A 23715-nucleotide genomic window follows, 5' to 3' on the forward strand; every position below is an offset into this window, starting at 1 on the left:
AGCAGAAAGTAGAAAATATATATTTTTCAAAACTGTCGGTCTTTTTTGCTTATAAAAATAAAAACCGCACAGACGATCAAATACCACAAAAAAAAAGCTCTATTTGTGGGAAAAATGGACATACATTTTATTTGTGTACAGAATCGCACGACCATCCTGCCTTGTATCAACGGTTTACGCTGGTGGTGTAATGGTGTAGAACAGGGATATGCAATTAGCAAATTGCATATCCCTTGCATATTACCTAATTAGGTAATTGCATATCTCTGCTCTACACCATTACACCACCACCAGCGTGAACCATTGATACAAGGCAGGATGGATCCATGCTTTCATGGCTTTTACAGTAAATTCTGACCCTACCATCTGAATGTCGCAGCTGAAATCGAGACTGATCAGACCAGGCAACGTTTTTCCAATCTTCTATTGTCCAGTTTGGAACGATCCTCATAACACATAACATTGCCGGTTTTTGAAGTTTTTTCTGCTGGACCTCACTACTGGATGGGAGCTCCAGGTATCCGGATAAAGGATCGCCCAAGCCCTGCTGGAGGTTAACATCATCCCTGTGAGGATAAACGCACTTTTGACCTTCTGTTATTAGGAGGTCCACCATTTCTGGTAAGCTTATTTTGGCTTTTGTGGTGGAGGATATTGTCACCTATCATTGGAAGAATTTATTTCCATCTTTCTTCACGAGGGACCTCTTAATTCCATATTTCCTGCTATTGGAGTTCCCATTCATCTGGATTGGGCTTGTTTCTTTCTCTCTTTTTTTTGTGCTGCACTTATCATTGTTTTACCAATTATCTTTAGGCTTGTGTGATTTCCTATAGTGTTCAGCTTGCATCCGTTTGTGCTTTATTATTGTGTTTGCGCTGATTGCTCCCTTTTGTATATATTTGTTGGCTTCATGCCTAGAAAGTTTAACACTCAATATAGTGTTACTATGGACTGAAGTTGGGATATGCACACACATACTAGGACCAAATTGGATGATGGGCAATTAATCTACAAGCATATCTTTTGGAGAGTGGGCAAAAACCCATAGAAGCACATAGTGTACTTGCAAAGCACACTCAGATAATATGCTGGTTGGGATGCAAAGCAAGGTCACCATTGCTGCAAAGCGGAAGTGCTAACTACTAAATCTCAGGTTTATGTAAATGTTCCAAAATATGAAGACAGACAGACATGGTGTATGTGCAGTGTGATGCTTCAGTTAGATGAATCGTTGAGTTATTTTAGTCCAGACCTCGTTATTCATATTTGAATGACCACATGTAGGGTAGTCATGTTTCACACAGTATCTTTTTCTTGTATCTTCTACTTTGTAACAGATCAACATGAAAGTGAAATAATCAAGCCTGTTGTAAAGCCTTAGCTGGCTCCATACCGTTCTTCCTTCCGAGACTGATCTGATGCCAATGACTGGATCATGTGAATGGCGAATAAATGGTGTACGTTCCTACATGAGCTGGATTATTGTGAATTACATAGTTCAATGTGAAGGATAGCTATCTGCTGATAAACCAGAGGGAACTGAAACTGAAGGTGCCCATGTGGCGCAGACACATGGGCAAGGAATATAATGCACATCAATTTGTATCAACCAAGAAAGGAGGAAGCTATGGTGGAAAATACAAAGTTCTACTTTTTTGAGGCTTGTGTATATTAGCCATTAGGATCCCCGAAAGAGCCACTGGAAATAGCCCAGATTCCTTTACCCAGTAGTTACCCCGCAGCCAGACACATGATCACAGTCACTGTTTGGCTCAATAATAAGTTTAGGGGTGTTCTTTTTTGTGTTTTTATTTTGGGGAAACTTAGATAGAGTTGGGGGATTTCAGTGGGATACTCCAAACAGAACTATGTACAGTACAAGATGAGGACAACAAATTTCCTTCTGTAGAACTGAAGTGTAGCACTAACCCCCAAAGGAGCTGCTGGTTAGATTGGGCTTACCGTTACCTTCTTTCTCCTCACTTCATGTCTAGGGGTGTCCCATGGTAGATGGCCCAGTAACCTGAGAGACTGGTGACAGATCCACTTGCAAAAACGTAGACAATGAACAGTCTCTTAAAATGGGCTCAGAGGGTTGTAAAGGAAAGTCAGGTACTCTTAGTGTCAAAGTCAATATCAAAGAACTTGCTTACTTTGACTGCATCCAGAGAATAGCCATTCACAACTGGATGTTCACCGAAGTTGGACAGTCCCTCTCTCACAAGGCCTAGCAGCCAACAAGGTGCTTACTCAGGAACAAGTTTCTGCCACAGACATTGTTGTAGAACATGTAGGAAAACTAAACTCGTAGAACACTCGTGTGATACCTGGATCTTTCAGCCAGCTTGGCGATATCCACGAGACCGGATTCTCTTGGGTGCTTCAGCCCTTCCAGGCTCTTACTAAGAAACCAACCCATACGTGGTCTTCTTCTGAAGAGTCCTCCCCAGGAATGCTATGCAGTTAGTGGGTCTCTCCCAAACCGGAGATGGCACCCAACCACCTCAAAATCCTCCTTTAGTTTCCTTGCCTCGGGCTAGCCAGCCCCGAGACAACAAGATTGGGTGGATCCGCACCCCAGGCCATAGCCTTCCTGGGGGCTGGTCAGGAGGACCAGGACCATGAAGTCAGTACATCTTTCTCGACCAGAACCCTGAACCACGTGACAACCGCATCTTAAATACCCTCTCCCAGAAAGCACAGCAAGAGCGTACTCCCACTGGGCGGGCTCAGAGAGAAAGCAACTTAAGCACCCAACCAGACCATAGTTCCATGCCTGCCAGAAGATACAGTGCCCCCTGAGGACAGGCTGAACATCTCATAATCCAGTTAGACTGATGATGAAGTCCAAATTTAGAGAATTGTACCCAAACCAAACTACAGTTCAGGTATAACATTACATTTGAAAAACACATAGCGCATGCTCTTCAGGAGCCGGCGCTACAGAAGCATAAGCAAACTGTGGACTTTGTGGCTTTGAAATAGAAGCAGTTAAAAGCACAAAAGTTTATTTGAGCAATCAGAGCAGAGTACCTTCACAAAGAACTAGATTGAGCTCTTTAGGCATACCTGCCAACTTTGGAAATTGAAAATGAGGGACACCTAGGGATAGAGTAAGACATGCGTCGCACACCGTGGCAAAAATGTGTGTGGCTAGAATGTGCTGAATACTGAGACGGCTTAAAGGAACATGGTCAAATAGATTTTAAGTCTACATATGGTATATAATGTAAAAAAGCGACGCCATGTATACACTCAGATACAGTCAGGGATTGAGGTATACTTAGTCACCCCTTATATCAGAGTCCCCATTTCCCATTAGGTGCCCCCTCCCCTTCATATCAGAGTCCCTCTTTCACACCATTTGTCCATTTCTTCACATTAGAAGACCCTTCACATCAGGTGTCCCTATTCAAATTAGGACCCCACCTTCATATCATGAGTGCCTCTCTTCTCATCAGAGTTCTCTGTTCACATAAGGAACACATCAGAGTCCCCCTTTTAACATCAGAAGCCTCCTCCTTTAAATCAAAGCCCCCCATCTTTACATCAGAGTTCCTCCCTTACATCAGGATTCCAACCCCTGACATCAAGAACCAACCTTTAAATCAGATGACCCCCTCTTTCACATCATAGTCCCCCTTTACATCAAGAGTCACCCTCTTATATCTGGAGACTTCTCTTCACATCAGGAGTCCGCCCTTACACGAGAAGCTCCCTTTTTAGCATCAGGAGTCTGCCTTTAACTCACCCCCTTTGAATCAGAATTCGCCTTCATATCAGCAATGACCCTTTAAATCAGGAGCTACCTTATATCAGTAGCCATCTATTTAAAACATCAGGAATCCCCTTTACATCAGCAATGGTCCTTTAAATAAAAGGGTCACCTTAATAGCAGGATTATCCTTTTCCCATCAGAGTCCCTCTTTAACACCAGTAGTCCCCCTTTACATCTGTAGTTCTCCATTTTGAGTCCCTTCTTACATCAGGAGTCTTCCCTTCACCTCTGGATTCCTCACATCTGGAGCTCCCTACTTACCAACAGGAGCCCCCCTTTCATATTAGATTCCTTCCCGTCAGTAGTTTCTCCCTTACATTAGGCACCCCCACTTACATCAAGAGGCCCTCTTTACATCAGAGTGGGTGGGGAGGATTAAGTAGTAATAATAGTAATAAATGAATGAATAAATAAATATGAAATAAATACACAAATAAATAAAAATAATCATAAATACATATTAAATAAATTCAATAACTGAATATTAAGTAAAAGTAAATAAATAATTAAACCCCAACCTTAACCCCTAACCCTTAAAAAATAATAATAATAATAAATAAGTAAACACCCTAACACAAAATAGATACATTACTATTATTATTAATATTAATAATCATTTACTAAAAAATTTTATTCGAGTTTGGGTGTCTAGTATTATTTATAATAATGTATTTCATATTTTTTTAAGGTTAGGGGTTAATTATAATTTATTTATGTATTATTAAATATTAGTCATTTTATTTACGATGATTTTTAGTTATTTGTGAATTTAGTTTACATTTATTTATTAATTTATTATAGCTATTTTATGTTTTACAATTTTTAATTTGAGCAGAAAATCGCACACAAACGCGCAACAAAACGTGCAAATGTGCACAAAAGTGTGTGAATGGCACGTTCCTATTCATTTCTATGGGAGTAAAAACATGTCAAAAATTTTCAAATCGTCACGATTCGAACTACAAAAAAAGCTCCAAAACTATAGTTCTTAACGTTATTATTATTATTAGTAGCAGTAGTGGTAGTATTAGTACCCCTATTTCTGGAAGCTAGTTCAGCTAATACCAATTCTCATACAGCTAATGCTAATTCTTCTGCAGCTAATGCTAATTTTTCTGCAGCTACTGCTCATTCCCATACAGCTAATGCTCGTGCACGTGTACCAGCACACAGACAAGCTCAGGCTAATAACCAGTGTGCATGTAGGCACCTCCTGACCTCCCCACTGTCTTACCATGTATGACCCCGGCTCACCTTGACCATGTGCCTGACTGCGGCAGTCACCTGCTATCAAGCTACTGGCACCTGTACTTCTTTGAGCCTTGTATCTCTGTAACCACAATGCCTAAGCCCAAAAAACAAGTGCAAGTCGCACATAAAAAAAATCACACATAAAAACACACAAAAAAACACCAGCAAAATGCTCAAAGATGCTAGGCTCAGGTGTGTATGCAGCCTAACCCCAGCCCAGCCATCAGAACCCGTCTGGTCTAAATAAGCTACAACCACTTCAGAGGCGAGAACTTTCCTCTCGCCCAGCTGGATACCCCACTTCCCCCCAAGGAGTAAGTGTTTGGACCACATTGCTACCCCTATTACATTAAATAACATGAAAATGAACTGTGGATTTGTCTGGAGCTTGTTGTGAACAAAGCAGTTACTGGATTATCCTAATAAACCAATACTGTTAAAGAGGAAGTAAACTCTCCCACTCTGATGCTTCTCTTCATTTAGTCCATTATAATAAATAATTATCACACTATAGCCACTGTAATCCAGCCCAAATCGCATATTACTCACTGTTTAAAGAAACTTTAAAAAACTTGTTTCCAGGGGTTAGGCAGTGCCATCTTAAGTATTGTTTTCTAAATCCACAGTGGAGTGTATTTCCACCCTTACATTGAGCACTTCCTGTACTGTTAACCAAGCTTCCTTCTCAATCCAACGTTTCTATGGCAACCCTGCTTCCCTGTTCATAGCTGACTTGTTTTATTTCATATTATTTACTTGCTGTTGCCGATGTCTAATGTTTCCCTTTGTCAGTCTTATCAGCTTCAGCAGATAAGACTGCAGTAATGGCCAGGTTTACATTGCATGACATGACACATGGTCACATGGTGTGTAGGAGGAAGCTCTGAATGATTCTGAAGTCTCCTGGGAGTTTAGTGTTGTGCCGTAGGAATTCCTGATAACAGATAGGTAAGACATACAGAGTGTGCCGTAGATCAGGGGATATCTGGGCATGCTCAGTGACTTCATTCTAAAGAACAAAAATGATTACAACAATACTAAGCAAGTAAGGAGATATCTACAAGCAGTGTTCATTAGGGTTTTTTATGCTGATTTACATGGGACAAAGTTGTGGGGGAGGGTTTACAACCACTTTAAAGGAGAAGTACAGACAAAGCTCGTTTGGCTGTACTTGTCCTATAGATGATAGGAGTACAGCTCATTCTGCACTCCTGTAATACATTTTCAGCTGACAGCGGGCTGAAGTCACAGAGCCGGTCTAGGTTCGGGAAAGATTGGGAAAATATAGTCAGGATCCACCCACATGCCTGGACTGACACCTGGCTTAGCCTCTCAGTGAGCCACTAAGAGCCTGAGCTGGCCGATCCCACCCCCTCCACAGCCCAGCGATCCAGCGAGTGCAGGGGGGGTGGAGAGCTGCTGACTGACAGTCCCCACCTCTCTGCTTGGGGGGCCCTGAGAACAGAGCGATCGGCAGAGTTTGATGATTCAGCTGGTAGGGGGCAGATGCAGCATTGGACCGATGACCCCTTAATCTAGGTGAGTATGATTCTTAAAAAAAAATGTTTCCCATACTTCTCTTTTAAAGTTTATTTTTGCTTTTATTCCATTTTATTTTCTGGCAAATAGCTGATATGGTTTATGCCATTTTCTTTCCTTTTTTTTGTAATTATTATTCCTGTACATATTTCTATGCACTCCCTGTCTAGGGATATTAAAGCGGTATTAAACTCAAAAGCAAAGATTGTAATATATTGCATCTTACCAATTAGACATGTGCAATTCGTTTAGTTCCGAATTCCTTTTTTAACAAATTTTGACAAATTCGTTAATTACGAATTTTTGAATTTTCGAATTTTTAAATTTCCAAATTTTCAAAATGTCAAAATTTGCGAAATTATGAATTTTCGAAAATTTCCGAAATTACGAATTTCCAATTTTCGGATTTCCGAATTTTCTTTCTTTCGAATTTCTGAATTTTGGATTTTCCCAGTGTATATATCGCTCCTTCACCGCTCCAAAGTGTGGCTTGCAGGAACCACTGTTTGTTGGTCAGGACACAGTAGTGACACAGCAGCCAACTAGAGACATACAGTAGCCCCCAGCATTTGACACACTATCCGCCACTACTGAAAGTGTCAGTCAAGGTGCCCAAAGCTCTTCAAGATGCAAAGAGTAAACCATGGATATATTTTTTATTTTTCCCTTGTGGCAGAATGCACATGTGGTCTAATGCTTCCTTCTGGGGCTTTTTTCTCAGAAAATATGTGCAGGAACTCAACCACAACCCTCCAACCCCTCCACACACACACACACACACACACACACACACACACACACACACACACACACACACACACACACACCCTCCAAATCTCATCAAATAGTGCCTGTGGTCAAATTTCACTAATAGTAGGAGGGTCTTAAAGGGGCATTAAATACCAAGAGTGCATTACGTACAGTGTGCAGAGTTTAGGGGGAGGAGGGGTTCTCACAGATTACAGAGTTCAAGGATGCCCTATGTGCAGAGTTTGGGGGTGTGCTACATACATAGAGCAGTATTGAGGGGTGTGCTGCATACCGAGTGCATAGTTTAGAGGTGGGCTACACACAGAGTGCAGAGTTCAACCCTCTTCCACAGCTGCTCACCTCTGCTTCCCCCATCCACATCTCACTTTCACCCCTTGTCAGCTCTCACCTCTGCATGCAACGCCCTTCTTCCACAGCCCCCCTCCTCTCCTCCCCCCCACTCCTTAAAAGTTCCACCATCTTCCACATGTCTTACTTGTGTTGCTGTATTAAACTGAAGCACCCAGCTGGTTCTTGCACCTCCGCGCACACTGTAAGTGGCTCTGCCTCTCTCACTTGCAGGGAGATCATTAAATGGAGGTGTCGGCATCCACACAGCACACCAGGGCACCTGCATCTCCCTTGTCCCATCCTGCACTCAGTAGGAGCCACTCGGGAGATCAGATGTGTGGCAGGCAAGCTATCATTGGTAAACACTGAAGCCAAATTTCTGTGTTTACAAGTGATAGTGGTGAGAAGGGAGCAGAGGGCCTAAGCCAGAGGTGGTGCAACTGAGTTCCGCCAAGATCCTGCTGAAAAAAAATCACTGCTGCCTTCTGTCTCCTTAGGGTAACACAGAAATTTACCAGCACGTTTGAAAAAATTTATTGTAAGGTAATAAACACTTTGGGTTTTAGAGGTCACCTCCAAATGGTCCAATTCAAAGCCAGTTGTTGCATGAGGGCATCTTTTTGGTGACCAGGCTGTTTATGACCAGTTTTGTTGGGCACATTAGTAGTCCATCAACATTGTAAAAAGCAGCAGCTTCAATAACGTGTTGGCAAATCTGTCTACACGTCTTGAAATTGTGTATAACACAATTTATCAGTGAAGGGATCATAGAATAGGTTCACACCGGGGATAGGAAGTTGTGTTTAGGTTTTGAAAGTGTTCCAAAGTTCACTGCGCACAATGTGACACGCAACAATAACATAAAAAACAAAACGTCTCCTCTGATCTGCCATCTACAAAACTGTTAAGAAATAAGGACAATTTGTATCACTTTAACTTTTTTGAACAAAATTCTACAGGTATAAAACCAGCTTAAAGAAGATGATTTGACAATCGGTTTCAATTAGAGCAAGTGAAAAAATGAAAGCACAAGGACTGGAAATTATTGCCAAATCTAACAGAAACAAATTAATTTCTAATTGTTAAATTGGCTCCCAGCTGAGAAAAATATTAACTAGTCTTGTCAAATCTTTTTGCTTTAAGGGGAGTTCCAGGCTTTTTATGTTTATTAAAAGTCAGCAGCTACAAAAAGTGTAGTTGCTGACTTTTAATAAACAGACACTTACCTGTTCCACGGGTGTTGCTCCTCTCCGCCGGCGCCTCCATTGCCACTCTGGGCACCCGGCCCTGACAGCTTTCAGCTTCACGGCCGGGCACGCAGGGCACATGCACGAGTCGCGCTGCGCTCCCGGAGTGGACAGGCAATCTCCTGGGACCTGTCATGTGTCCCAGGAGATCGCCTAGAGGGAGGGGCCGCCTAAAGCGAAAGGAAGAGACGGCTTGGCGGTCCCTGGGCGGAAGGAGGAAGTGGAACAGGAAGTCCTCCTCCTAATGAAGCCCCTACCCCCCCCCCCCCAAAAAAAAATTACATGCCAAATGTGGCATGTAAGGGGGCGAGGAGTGCTTAAAGCAGAAGTTCCGTTTTTGGGTGGAACTCCACTTTAAGAAAGTGAAAGCCAATGCTAGAGAAAACTTGTGGCAGCTGCCATATAAGGTCAATATATAAACCTCCAAATAAAATATTCCAGAATGCTGAGCTCAAATGTGTGTAACACTGTATTAAATTAGTTAATCTGATCAATATGTATTAGTAAGTGATAAAATGTCCAAATGATTTTCAATCAACAAATAATATAAAGATCCAATAAGTGATCATGTGAACCACCACTAAAGTGAAAAATAAAAACAAGAGTCCTCTGTATAATATTCCCAATGTACGAAGCAATAAAGATATTTTTGTATATAATCTTCCCAATATGCAAGACAATAAAGTTATTTATGTGTGAAAATAATGGTGTGTCGTTCCCTAAATCCCACCATCAAAGGGATATGCAGCACCCAGTGTATCTTCCAAGCCAACACCTCTATGCACTCACCAGATATAAGCTTGCACTACTCATGTCAACAGATAGTAATAGGAATATTCCAGAATCAATAGAATCAATCAGTAGTTTCTTCCTCCGGAGAGATGTGCAACACCCAAAGTGTCCACCACATTGATAACTTTATTTACTCACCAGATATAAACTTGTACCATCAGGGGTCAAGTCCTGGGGAAAAAAGTGTGGGAACTCCCACCCAAGATCCACTCCCCCACCAAAAAAAAAAAGGTACGCTCATATGCATATATATTTCACAGAAAATACAGTACAACAGTTATTGTAAAGTGCCAGTTTACAAAAACAAAATAAGTTAACTTGTCAAACAGAATAATCAACACAATATGTGATGATCTTGAATATTGGCAGGGTATATATTGCAGAGTATTGGCAGGGTATTGCAGAGTATTGGCAGGGTATGTATTGCAGAGTATTGGCAGAGTATTGCAGAGTATTGGCAGGGTATGTATTGCAGAGTATTGCAGAGTATTGGCAGGGTATTGCAGAGTATTGGCAGGGTATGTATTGCAGAGTACTGGCAGTGTATGTATTGGCAGGGTATTGCAGAGTATTGGCAGGGTATGTATTGCAGAGTATTGGTGGGGTATTGCAGAGTATTGGCAGGGTATTGCAGAGTATTGGGGAATGCAGAGTATTGGCAGGGTATTGCAGAGTGCAACTTAATAACACACTAGTGACTAACCTGGTTTACTTCTCAGGAGAGAAGTAAACTGGTAGCAGTGCAGCGGCTGTGGCCCCAGGAGGCCAGGACTGTCTGGCACTGGGTAGAGGGGAGGGAGGGGACAGTCCGGATCCAAGCGGCGTGTGTCTGTCGCAGCGTGCTGGAGGCCGTATGCGCACCGCCCACTGACTCCTGCCAGTGCGTGCCCACGTGTACGGCCGACGTCATGTGACCAGTTGCTAGACGCGGAGCGGCCCTAGCCTAGCAACCAGTCACTCGGGCGGCTGAGGAGCGGCGGACTACGCAATCAATAGCCTCAGGCGGCTAATGGGAACGGCGTTCCCGTTGTGGAAATAGTACGGGAACGCCGTTCCCATGCGTTCCCGCAGGACTTGAGCGCTGTGTACCATGCATGACCACAAATAACCATCAAAATATTCACAAGTCTATCAGGTCTCCAGCATTCACCACCACAGGAACCATCCGTATCCCATAATAGTTGTTATGAACCAGAAAGTGGAGTGAGTAGTATTTGAGTTCAAAGCTGCTCTTTCCTATGTATTACATAGCAAGAAAGGTGACAGCTCTTATATAACGGAGGGCGGGGCCATCCGGTGACCCCACCCCCTCTGACACCATGCGGAAAGCCATAGGGAAGTCCCCGTGCATCAGAGGGGACGGGGTCATCAGGTGGCCCCGCCCTCCGTTATATCAGAGCTGTCACTTGAAAAGAAGCGTCACACAGCGGGAGACTCCCATTGAGGCAGATCGTCCGGAGGAAAATGCAGAGAAGAAGAAGCCGGAGTAAGAGCCGGATGAGAAGACCGGAAGAGGAAGCGGAGGAAGATAGAGGAAGAAGCGGGGGAAGATCAAGATTGAAGAAGAAGACCGATGGAAGACCAGAAGGAGATGGAAGAAGAAGCGGGGAAAGAAGAAGACATTAATAAAGGAATTGTATAAAACCGTCTGTTGTCTTTTTTAACATTTTTGACACTTTTTTTGTGAAATTACCAATTCACACGGGGGGTGGGATCTGGGGGTCCCCTTGTTAAAGGGGGCTTCCAGATTCCCATAACTTTTATGTGTATTGCCGGAACCGACAATTCATTATAGCCGACTAGTTTTAAATTACTTTTTGCATTGATACATGTCCCCTGGGGCAGGACGCAGGTCCCTAAACACTTTTTATGACAATAACTTGCATATTAACCTTTAAAATTTAAATTTTTGATTTCTCCTATAGACTTTTAAAGGGTGTTCCGCGGCTTTTGAATTTGCCGCAAACACGTCAAATTGTTCGCTATTCGGCGAACAGCCAACTCATGTTCGACACGAACATAAAGCCCATGCCTACTGCTCTTTGTCTCAGAGGTGATAGATGAGGGTCTGGCAGCAGGGGGATTTGGTGGATGTTAGTAACTAGTGGTAACCAACCGCTACACTTAATACCATAAATAATAACATCTTAGATTTTTTTGACTCTAGGAGAAATGCTTATATAATGCAATTTAAAGCAAGAATTAAAAACAAGAGCTGGGCGGGACTTTATATGAAGTACGGGGTTAAAAAGAGACAAAGTGGCTATTGAAAAATTAGCCACTTTGTCTCTTTTTAACCCCGTACTTCATATAAAATCCCGCCCAGCTCTTGTTTTTAATTCTTGCCTTACATTTGATAGGGATGGAGGCTATGACCTCATTTAAAGTCCCAAATTTTCCCCTTTCCCCTTTCCCCATTATTTGGATAATGCAATTTAACTAAACCCATTCGATTTTAGTCGACTTAAATGTATTGCAGATTTAGTAGACTAAATACAACAAAAAAACAAAACAAAAAAAAATTAATTGCAGATGACTAAAATGGCATTTAGTCAAAAGTCTCTAATGCGGCGTACACACAATCGGACTATCTGGCGGACAATCTGACGAACTTTGCAGCTGAGGTCCGCCGGACATTCAAGCGAACGGACTTGGCCACACACGATCACTCCAAACGTCTGGCAGATTTGAACGTGATGACAAAGAATAAGGAAGTTCATAGCCAGTAGCCAATAGCTATAAATAAATGGGGGGTGGGTTGCGCTATGGAACCTTAAGAGTGAATAAAAGTGTAAAGGTAAGAGCAGCCTCTATTGATTTCCACCCGGGGGTGGAAAGGTGCAGAAACAAAGGGAAATAATAGATGTGGCGCTATACCTATATGTGGGGGTTACCAATAGGTTGGTATATAAAATATGTGAACAAAAGTGTGCTAAATGTGTTAGTCAATTTTCACATGTGTGAGAGTAATTCCTAACGTGCTGGTTAGTTTTGGGCAGAGATAATATATATTTACCAGCGTGCTGGTTCAAAAACCAAAATTATGAAAAAACAAAAAACAAAAATACAAAAAATATATATAAAAAATATCCAAAAAATAATAAACACAAAATGCACAACAGTTGCAATAGATCACGGTATGGCAAATCCTGTGACTTTCTTATGCTATACTTATCTCTATAGCAATATGCAATGTTAAAGTGCAGGTGCGAATAAATTCATATGAAACAGAAAGTTGGGACTAGGTGTGGTACCTGGTAAAATGACCGTGAGAAAAATATAATAAAGTGCCACAAAATAATAAAATATCACAGTGGTAGTATAAACTGGTATTAAGTCTGCTAGTGATGCTATATAAAAATTAATAAAATTAATATGAAACCTAAATACCATACACATAAAGCATAAATGTAATAAAATAATAAAATAATATAATGCAAAGGATTAGAAAAATAGAGATAGAAATATGCAAAAAACGTGCAAAAAATAGTGCAAAAGATGTGCAAAAAATGCAGGCAAATTGTAAACATTAGACGTGATGAAGCAAGTCTCTATTAGGTGGCGGAAAAATCCGCAGGTGCAAAAAGGAGGGGAGTGATGTTTTCCAATCGTGTTCTTCACATTCGGTGGCTTAAAAGGGTATTAAATTATTATGCTCTCACCGGAAGGAGGACCCCATCCGGGGTGGATCAACTTTCACAATATTAGCTATTGTGCGGCTCTCTGGCTTCCTTCAGCTGTAAAGGTTAGGGATCCCTCGTTCCTCCGTGAGTGCAATATGCCACGTTTATATAGAGTAGAGAAGAGGCACATCCATAGTGTGATACCGTTTTAAAAATTTGTTTATTGCAGCAAATAGGTAAAAAATACTCACAAACAAGTAGTTTAAAAGTGCGGTAGTGTGTACAGCTTTGCAGAGCGGGAATTTTAAAGCTGTACACACTACCGCACTTTTAAACTACTTGTTTGTGAGTATTTTTTACCTATTTGCTGCAATAAACAAATTTTTAAAACGGTATCACACTATGGATGTGCCTCTTCTCTACTCTATATAAACGTGGCATATTGCACTCACGGAGGAACGAGGGATCCCTAACCTTTACAGCTGAAGGAAGCCAGAGAGCCGCACAATAGCTAATATTGTGAAAGTTGATCCACCCCGGATGGGGTCCTCCTTCCGGTGAGAGCATAATAATTTAATACCCTTTTAAGCCACCGAATGTGAAGAACACGATTGGAAAACATCACTCCCCTCCTTTTTGCACCTGCGGATTTTTCCGCCACCTAATAGAGACTTGCTTCATCACGTCTAATGTTTACAATTTGCCTGCATTTTTTGCACATCTTTTGCACTATTTTTTGCACGTTTTTTGCATATTTCTATCTCTATTTTTCTAATCCTTTGCATTATATTATTTTATTATTTTATTACATTTATGCTTTATGTGTATGGTATTTAGGTTTCATATTAATTTTATTAATTTTTATATAGCATCACTAGCAGACTTAATACCAGTTTATACTACCACTGTGATATTTTATTATTTTGTGGCACTTTATTATATTTTTCTCACGGTCATTTTACCAGGTACCACACCTAGTCCCAACTTTCTGTTTCATATGAATTTATTCGCACCTGCACTTTAACATTGCATATTGCTATAGAGATAAGTATAGCATAAGAAAGTCACAGGATTTGCCATACCGTGATCTATTGCAACTGTTGTGCATTTTGTGTTTATTATTTTTTGGATATTTTTTATATATATTTTTTGTATTTTTGTTTTTTGTTTTTTCATAATTTTGGTTTTTGAACCAGCACGCTGGTAAATATATATTATCTCTGCCCAAAACTAACCAGCACGTTAGGAATTACTCTCACACATGTGAAAATTGACTAACACATTTAGCACACTTTTGTTCACATATTTTATATACCAACCTATTGGTAACCCCCACATATAGGTATAGCGCCACATCTATTATTTCCCTTTGTTTCAGTAGCCAATAGCTGCCCTAGCGTCGGTTTTAGTCCGCCGGACTAGCACATAGACGAACGGATTGTCCGCTAAAAGCCGAGTCCGGCGAACAATTTTGAAGCAAGTCTTATTTCTAGGTCCGCCGAACTTTTGGGAAGAAAAAGTCTGCTGGAGCCCACACACGATCGAATTGTCCGCTGGACTCTGGTCCGCCAGATAGTCTGATCGTGTGTACGCGGCATAAAACAAAATCAAAATTTGCTGCCAAAATTAACACAGCACACGGCATTGTCTCAGGAATTATAGATTCCCGAAAGTGTCAAAGTATCAAATGCTAAAAGCTTCAGTCCTGGAGCAGAGGAAAGGTTGAAGACATGGGCCTAGAGGTGAACTTAATAATACTTCTGTTGAGGACAGCTTTCATCTGGATTTCAACTAGATTTTTTAATTAACTGTTTATTTATTTTTTGTTTTGTTTTTTTAAGTCTTCCTTATGGACCCCAGAGGGTTCTTGTGCTTTGGCTACACAGGTTGTATGTCCACCAAGATACTTGGTGAGTCACTGTCTCAGAGAATTATGCCCCTACTTCCTGGTCACTGACTCATAGTGCGAAGGAAAGACAACGATGACAACCCGAACCTCAGATGTAAACAATAGCAGCTCCCATATTTGAAATATGACAGGTATAGGGCACGTTCAAACATGTGGCCGAGGAAAGCGGTTAAGCTATGGTTTTACTGCCCCCGACCACAATCCTTACCTTCACACAACAGCTGGGGTGGGGGGGGGGAGGAGATGGTTTCACAGCAAAAATGATACCCCCTGTTGCATTTGATGGGCCGTACCACCACCGAATGCAACCTATTCTAGTGTATATGGGTGTGCCGCAGTATTGTAGCATAGTAGTGTGGGCTTTACAGGGTTAAAACAAGTGAAAAATATATCGCCCATCACCACAGATTACTTTTCAGAAGGGTGGCAACGAGATCCGCCAGGGCAAACGAGCCCTTCAAATGTATATTTATCCAAAATATTTTTTTGGATTTGGACAGATTAGTGAAGGATTAAAGGGGTTGTAAAGGTATTTTTTTTAACTACCAAACATGTTATACTTACCTCCACTGTGTAGCTTGTTTTGCACAGAGTGGCCCCGAACTCGGTCTTCTGGGGTCCCTCGGCGGCTGTCTCCGCTCCCCCCCCCCCCCCCGCAAGGACTTCTCATGTTCATGCGAGCTCCCTCGCATGACGAGAAGTGCTTGCGGGTGCACACCTGTGATACAGCCGGCAGACATAGCCACTTACTGTATCACTCTGCCCCGCCCCCGGCACGCTGCCTCATTGGATGTGATTGGCAGCCATTGTTTCGCGCTGCTTTCAATCCATCCACTGCAACCAATCAGCGGCCAGGCTGATTGGCGAAGAGGATGTCGGGTGCGAGCGCAGGAATTTTGAGGAGTCAGGTAAGTAAAACGGGGGGGGGGGGGGGGCTGGGGGCGCCGGCATTGTCTGAGGTTTTTTCACCTTAATGCATAGAGTGCATTAAGGTGAAAATTATTTTACCTTTACAACCCCTTTAAAGTATAGGGGTTGTAAAGGTTCGTGTTTTTTCACATTAATGCATAGATGCTATAACTTTTGCACAAACCAGTCAATATACTGTAGTGCCCTGCTCCTGATGGGTAGACGCTATTTTTTTTCCTCAAATTTAGTTGTCTGAAGCTGTAGTTTGGCTCAGACTAATTTTCTCTAAAGTTCTGCTTTCTGTACCAGTCCAGCCAGGTTGCACTGATTCCCACTTGACCGTAGGTGTCGCTGTCATCGCCGGTAAGTGTGGAAATGCAGCAGGCTGGATGCATTGAATACTACCTTTTACTCAGAAATGGCTCAGTGAGAGTGTCTTCCCTGCTGTGCATTCTGGGAGAGGGTATTTAAGGTACTGACACCATTTTTGGTGGTTCTTTGGCGGGGTCCGCTATCCCAACCCCATGGCCCTCCTGGCCTGGCCTGTTCCGCGTGGTTATGTGCCTTAGGGACCGCTGGCCTGAGGCTGTGCAACTGAGAGGGTAGGCCCACAACAGTCTTGGGGCCTACTGATCCAGGGGTGATCCGATGCTGTCTTGCCTGCGGGGAGAAGCCAAGAAAATTGGAGGATCCAGGGGAGGACTTTTCTGGTAGAGGACCGAACGCAAGGATGGTGTCTATGGAGGAGCCTGGAAACTCGGTTAGAGGATGCAACCCGGATCAACACCCATACAGTACCGCCAGGTCAGCTGAAAGAATCTGGTACTGTATGGTAGTTCTTCTAAACTCTCAAGATTTCTTAAGTTTAACTGGCAAGTCAGTGGCAGAGACTTTGTTGAGCATCTCACCGGCTGCTGGTCAAGTGAGAGGGGCCTATCCGATGGTTGCTGGATCCAGTCTGTGGAGCTGTTTGTCCTCTGGATCTGACTAATACCTCTAACCCGCAATTACTAGGTACCTGAACTCCCCTTTATCCTGTGACCCTCTATTGAAGGACTTTTGTGCTTATCCTGAATAAATGTTAAAAAAAAGGACTAATGCACATACACACGACCGGACTTTTTGACAGCAAATTTGATCGTGTGTGGTCTCCATCAGACCTTTGCTTGCCAAAAATCTTTAGAAATAGAACATGTTTTACATTTTCCCACCGGAACTCCACCAGACCGAGAAATCCGTTTGTGTGTATGCTCGTCCGACAGACAAAAAACGACGCTAGGCCAGCTATTGGCTACTGGCTATGAACTTCCTTATTCTAGTCCGGTCGTACATCATCACGTTCGAATCCGTCGGACTTTGGTGTGATTGTGTGTGGCCAAGTCCGTTCATTCGGAAAGTCCGTCAGAACTCCACCGAAAGTCCGTCGGAAAGACCGTCGGACCTAGTCCCTCGAAAAGTCCGGTCGTGTGTACGCGGCATAAGTGTCAGATTCAACATCATTTGGGCTACTTTCTAACGGGACCCCTGTGACGGAATGGCGAGCAGGTGAGGTAACGGTAAGCCCAAATAAAACCAGCAGCTCCTTCTGGGGTTAGTGCTAAAATACGCTTATTGCGTTTTTGTTTTTTTTACCAAAAATATGTAGAAGAATACATATCGTCCTAAACTGAGGGAAAAAAATAATTTTTTATATATTTTTGGGAGATATTTATTATAGCAAAAAGTAAAAAATATTGCGTTTTTTTTTTCAAAATTGTCGCTCTTTTTTTGTTTATAGCGCAAAAAATTAAAAACGCAGAGGTGATCAAATGCCACCAAAAGAAAGCTCTATTTGTGGTAAAAAAAGAACTTCAATTTTGTTTGGGTGCAATGTTGCATGACTGCGCAATCGTCAGTTAAAGCGATGCAGTGTCGAATCGCAAAAAGTGCTCTGGTCAGGAAGGGGGTAAAATCTTCCAGGGCTGAAGTGGTTAAAGGAGAAGTACAGGCAAAGCTCATTGTTGATCACAGGAGTGAAGCCCACTGACAGCTGAAAAACAGTACAGTACCCAGTACCCACTTCATTTAAAGTCCCAGGGCGAATCCTTTGTTGTTTGTTACAGCTGATGTCATAGAGCCGTTCCAGGCTTGGAAAAGATTGTGACCATATGGATGGGATCTGCCCACATGCCTGGGCCGGCACCCGGCTCGGCCTCTCAGCGAGCCACTAAGAGCCTGAGCCAGCTGCTCCCACCCCCTCCACAGCCCAGCGCTCCAGTGAGCGCAGGGAGGCAGAGCAGAGGGTCGGTGATTGACAATCAGCTCTCTGCTCATGGAGCTCTGAAAACTGAGCAGTCGCCGGTGTTTGATCGCTTGCTTCTGAGCCTGATGTCGCGTACACACGATCGGATTTCTCGTCGGAAAAAGATATGATGGCTTTTCCGACGGAATTCCGCTCAAGTTTGCCTTGCATACACAAGGTCACGCAAAAGTTTGCTGAAATTACGACCGCCAAGAACACGGTGACGTACAACACTACGACGAGACGAGAAAATTAAGTTCAATGATTGCGAGCATACGTCAAATTGTTTCCGAGCATGCGTAGGAATTGCCACAGAAGAACGCATTTTCGGATAGGAACTTTGCCTGACCGGAAAATTGAGAGCATGCTCTCAATCTTTTGCTGGCTGGAATTCGGCGAGCAAAAGTCAGATGGAGCATACACACGGTCGCATTTCCCAACGAAAAACTCTCATCGGTCTTTTGCGGGCCGAAATTCCGGTCATGTGCACGCGGCATTAAATCGGACGGGGGGACAGATGCAGCATCCACGTAGGAGATTCTAAAATCAAAAAAACATTCACATACTTCTCTTTTAATGCAAAGAACCAAATGTGTAAATAAGCACTCAATCTTCTTTTTTTTTGGTTTTTTTGGGGGGGGGGGGGGGGGTTGGGGGGTTCAGGTTAATTTGAAAAATAAGCATTTGGGCAGATCAGAAAAATTGAAAAATTTAGATCATCTTTAATGTTACAAATTTTACCCTATGATTCTTTTGATTAGGACTGTTTGAGTGTAATTTATAAATCATTTCCAATCTAATGATGAATCGATAATTTAAACAGTGCTGATTGGTCAATCCTTTTGTTTACAACTGAAAAACTGACTTGAATTGAATTAACTCCCAAATGTGACAATAAAGAAAAGGAATCCCATATCTAATCAATAGTGAAGAAATCTGCACCATGGCTGGCAGTGACTGATGTAAGCGGCTGAGTGCCCTCCACACAGAATGTGTCAGCAAATGACTGATATAATTACTTACATAACAAAGCTGAAATGTGATCGGGGTCACTAACCAGCAGTCCATGGAGCCAACACTCTTTGTAATCAAACAGGATTAATAGTAAAGAATAGTGTCTCTGTTGTTTTTAGCAACCAATCAGATCTTTCCTTTCATTCCCTACTCTGAAAAAAAAAAAAGGATGGAATCTGACTGGTTGCTATGGGTGACAAAGATATATTTTCTTTATTTTTGCTAAATAAGCACCGTGACTATGGCAGTTTGGTTACAGGCAGGAAGCTGGCATGAAGGACAGTCCTTTATTTCTAAATATGGAAGCTGGTGTCTATGGGTGCCATGTATAGAAATGCCTGGGGACATGTCATGGCCATTGCAACCAATCTTCTAATTTTTATTCAATAAGCTGTATACATAATATATTAGTATCAGTGAAAGTTAACAGCATCTCTGATAGACCTAGACCCCAAGCCTAATGGCAAAAACATTTTTCAAGTATTTTTTTTGTCTCGTTTGGGACGTTTTTCCTCACTTCCTGTTTCAGTGTCCCCAACACAGAAAGAGGGGACATTTTTCCAACTGGTACACAATGGTAATAAAAGCACATTTTATTAATAGTATTAGTAGTGAGGGAAGGCTAGAACCCTCCATTAGATGTTTACTGCTGTGTCTCCAAAGTAGATTCCCCCTCACTTTTGCAGAAACGCACTACAGTCCATTTAACATGGTTTCCTATGGATCTAGTTCACATCTGTGTGTTTTGAGCCAGTGCGTTTTTTGGAAAGGGTCAGGAACTTTTTTCCCACAGCAGATTGTGTTTTGGGTGTTATAGACTAGAATGCATTGATGCATTTTTGATACGTTTTGCAGTTTTTTTTTTGTTTGTGGCCAATAGGAAAGTATGACAGTTCTGTTCATGGAGTACGATTTTACACTCTCTGGCATTCAAGTTGCATCAAAGTATCGCAGGAACCTTTTATGTGTCCAAAGTTGCATTAGGATTAGGGTCAAGGGTTAGCATTAGGGTTAAGGGCTAGGGTTAGAGTTAAGGTTAGCGTTAATCATTACAGCTAACTAATAATTGCCACTAACCCTAACAATTACCGCAAAGCCTAATGATTACTGCTAACCCTGAGTCTAACCAAACTCTAACTTTACCCTAACCTAAATCTAACCCACCTCTAATTCTAGCACCAATCCTCACTGTAACCCAAATCTAACCCTAACCTTAACTCTAACCCAACTCTAATTCTAGCACGCCACTGACCCTAACTCTAAGCCCTTGTACACACGGTCAGATATTCCGACGGCAAATGTCCGATTGGATCGTGTTGTCGGATAATCCGACTGTGTGTGGGCTCCATCGGACTGTTTCCATTGGAATATCCGGCGGACAAAGTTTGAGAGCTTGCCTATAAAATTTTTCCAACAACATGATCCGATCAGACTTTGTCCGATCATTTGTAGAGAATTCCGATCGGACAAAGTGCCACACATGCTCAGATCAAATTCCGAGACCAAAGCTATTGGCTACTAGCCTGAACATAGTCCCGTTGTAACTAATTTACGCCATCACATTACGAACGATTGAATTTTTTCCGACAACTTTGTCTGACCGTGTGTATGCAACACCAGTTTCAGACAAAATCCGTCGGACAAAGGCTGAAGGATTTTGTTGTCGGAATGTCCGACCGTGTGTACAAGGGCTAACCCAACTCTAATTCTATCCCTAACCCTAACCCAACCCTAACTCTAACCCAACCCTAACTCTAACACAACTCTAACCCTAACTCCAATTCTAGCCCTAACCCTAACTCTAACCCTAACCCTAATTCTAACCCTAACTCTAACCCAACCCTAACTCTAACCCCACCCTAACCCTATCTCTAACCCAACTCTAACACCGCTCCTGCTCATTGAAATGAATGGGCAGCGCTGCTAAAACGCTTCAGCACTTTTTCAGGCACTTTTAACCCTTTCTTCGGCCGGTAGCAGGGTTAAAAGTGCCCCACTAGCGACCGAAAAGTGGCGCTAACATGACAGTAAAGCGCCCCTAAGACTAGCGTTGCTTTACCGCTGACGCGGCCTGCTGTCAGTGTGAAAGGGGTCTTAAGGCAGGCGTTCCAATACTTTTGGTAATTAAGTGTATATAGGAGCTACTTTACCTGCCAAAGGATTTGTAATTTTGTACATCCAGTTCTGAGATTTCCACACAGGACAGCTCTGTCTGAAAGGACAGGAGACCTCATTTTGTATCAGCTGCTATTCAGTAAGACTCACCAGGTCCCGTCCCTCCCTCAGACTGTAATTGGACAGTGAAAAGAAGAAGCAGCATACAAATGATCTCACCTTTCTGTCACTCTGCTCTCTCCTCCTATCAGCATGTCTACTGTTAGTACATGAGCACAGAAGCACAAATGATTGGCTCCTTGTGTTGCTCTCCCCTCTTCCAGTCTGAGCTCTGTTGTACAGGGACTGCAAGAGGCTAAAACCTCTGGCATGTACATTGCTTGAATGTTAAAGCATACAGTAAATTGTGTATTAATGAATACAAAAGCTGAAGTATTTTTTATACTTGCTTGGAGTTCAGCTTTAAAGGAAAGCAAATAACTCCGGTGGGCTCTATGCACTAAATATAATGCAAAAGCTATGGCCGGCTCCCTTATTTTAGCTGTACTGCGCTGTGAACCTACAGCTATGTTGAGGGCTACATGCTTGTGTTACTGTAAAATGTGCAGAGGGAAGCACTTTCCCCGCCCACTGGCTTCTTCTGCTATACTTAACCACACAGACCGGCAGTAGGGTGACGCAGCTGCTCTAATGAACCGTATTAGGCAATGCAACTCGCAAGAGCACACTACTAATTGCTGTTCATTCACCATTCCTCGGCTACCTTTCCATTTCTCAAGGAATTCTCTTAATCAATTAAACGTCTAGAAATTCAAACAACCTAGAGGACGGATAGCGCCTGGCACAGTTTGTGTTAAATATCCTTTTTATTGTCACACCTTTAGAATGCAATACATTTTTCCCGAAAACCAGCGACACAATTCTATAAAGTAAAAAAATAAAAATTTTGGAAAGTTCCAAATTTTTTATCTAGTTGAATACCTTAATAAACTAAATTTGTATTTTTTTTTTAAGTTGTTTTTTTTATGTGCGACTTTTAGTGACACTTAAATGATTTACAATGTCAGAATATTAAAAATGTAATTTGCAACACTGCAAAAAAATAAATAAAAAAATTCAGATCTATAGAATGCATTATAATCAGACAGAAGGCAAAAGATTTGTACAGGTGTTATATCGTATGGCAAAACGTGAAAAAATGCGGTACATACCCTGCGGTCATGGCGATGTTGTAAAAAGTGAGCCATGCTGTGGCCACCGCGCCGATCTGCTTTTTTTTGGCATTTTCCTTCTCCTCCACGGACCCATCGTCCTCACTTGATGCCATGGCTTCACAGGCAAAAGCTGCAGGGTCAGGCTGAAGTTTGAGGCACAGCTGACAGCTGGAGCTGACAAATCTCACATACAGTGGCACATGGCTCCTCCAATAATAGAGCACAAGGGAGGAGCGACCCAATAGCTTTGTCTTGTCCGGTCTGGAATAACAGCAGAGACGAGTTTGGCCAATTTAATTATGAATGAAAATTCGCATTATAGTATAGCTAAAGGCAAAACGTTCTGTTTAGTTTTGGATAGAGTGGAGAGGCATTAGAGCCCCTGTCAGTTTTTATTGCTGTCTGTGCCCCCCGTTAAGAAGATTCACCCTCTCTATTTGTCCTGTTTACCATTATCATTAGAGGAGAAATTTTACAATGGGGACACTAGTTCTGGTGAGCTGGGGGTTCCTAAGGAATTGGCCGGAGCCGCGATGAAATCACTTGCGTGCATGCGTGTGGGAGCCGCCGATCACGGCACAGCTACTGAAAAAATGGCACCAGCGTCCCTTTTCTTCAGTGCATGACATCGGCAGCAGCGCGTATACTGAATATCTCCAAAACTGTGCAAGTTTAGGAGATATTCAAGGTACCTTGGCTTACCTGTAGGTAAAAGTGGTGTAAAAGGTTTACAATCACTTTAAAGTGGAGTTCTACCCAAAAGTGGAACATCCGCTCATTTGTCTTTGACAGGTATCCTGTTCACACTTCTGGGAGTCCGGGCCGCAGCCCGTGACATTACCATGGGGCTCCCTCCTACTCCCCCTGTCACTGGCCCAGTAGGAGAGTATAGCGGGGCCTCGCACATGCGCAGTAGGGTTCCCAGTGTGAAGCCGTAAG

The 23715-nt window shown here is 42.5% G+C and overlaps 1 protein-coding gene across 2 annotated transcripts in view; it reads right to left on the reverse strand.

Annotated features, from left to right (window-relative positions):
- The window catches only part of HACD1 (3-hydroxyacyl-CoA dehydratase 1), a 102757-nt gene extending 79809 nt beyond the window's left edge, over positions 1-22948 (reverse strand). Inside the window, exon 1 of one of the 2 annotated variants that reach the window (XM_077490904.1) lies at positions 22774-22948. In XM_077490904.1, coding sequence (XP_077347030.1) covers positions 22774-22889 — 116 coding nt within the window. In that variant the 5' untranslated portion in view covers positions 22890-22948. The remainder of the gene's footprint in view (positions 1-22773) is intronic. The other variant, XM_077490903.1, reaches the window with a different exon arrangement.
- Between the last annotated feature and the right edge of the window lie 767 nt (positions 22949-23715).

Source organism: Lithobates pipiens, unplaced genomic scaffold, assembly GCF_037356315.1.
Source record: "Lithobates pipiens isolate NorthernLeopardFrog02 unplaced genomic scaffold, aLitPip1_a1.2 Scaffold_19, whole genome shotgun sequence".
NCBI classification, from domain to species: Eukaryota; Metazoa; Chordata; class Amphibia; order Anura; family Ranidae; genus Lithobates; species Lithobates pipiens.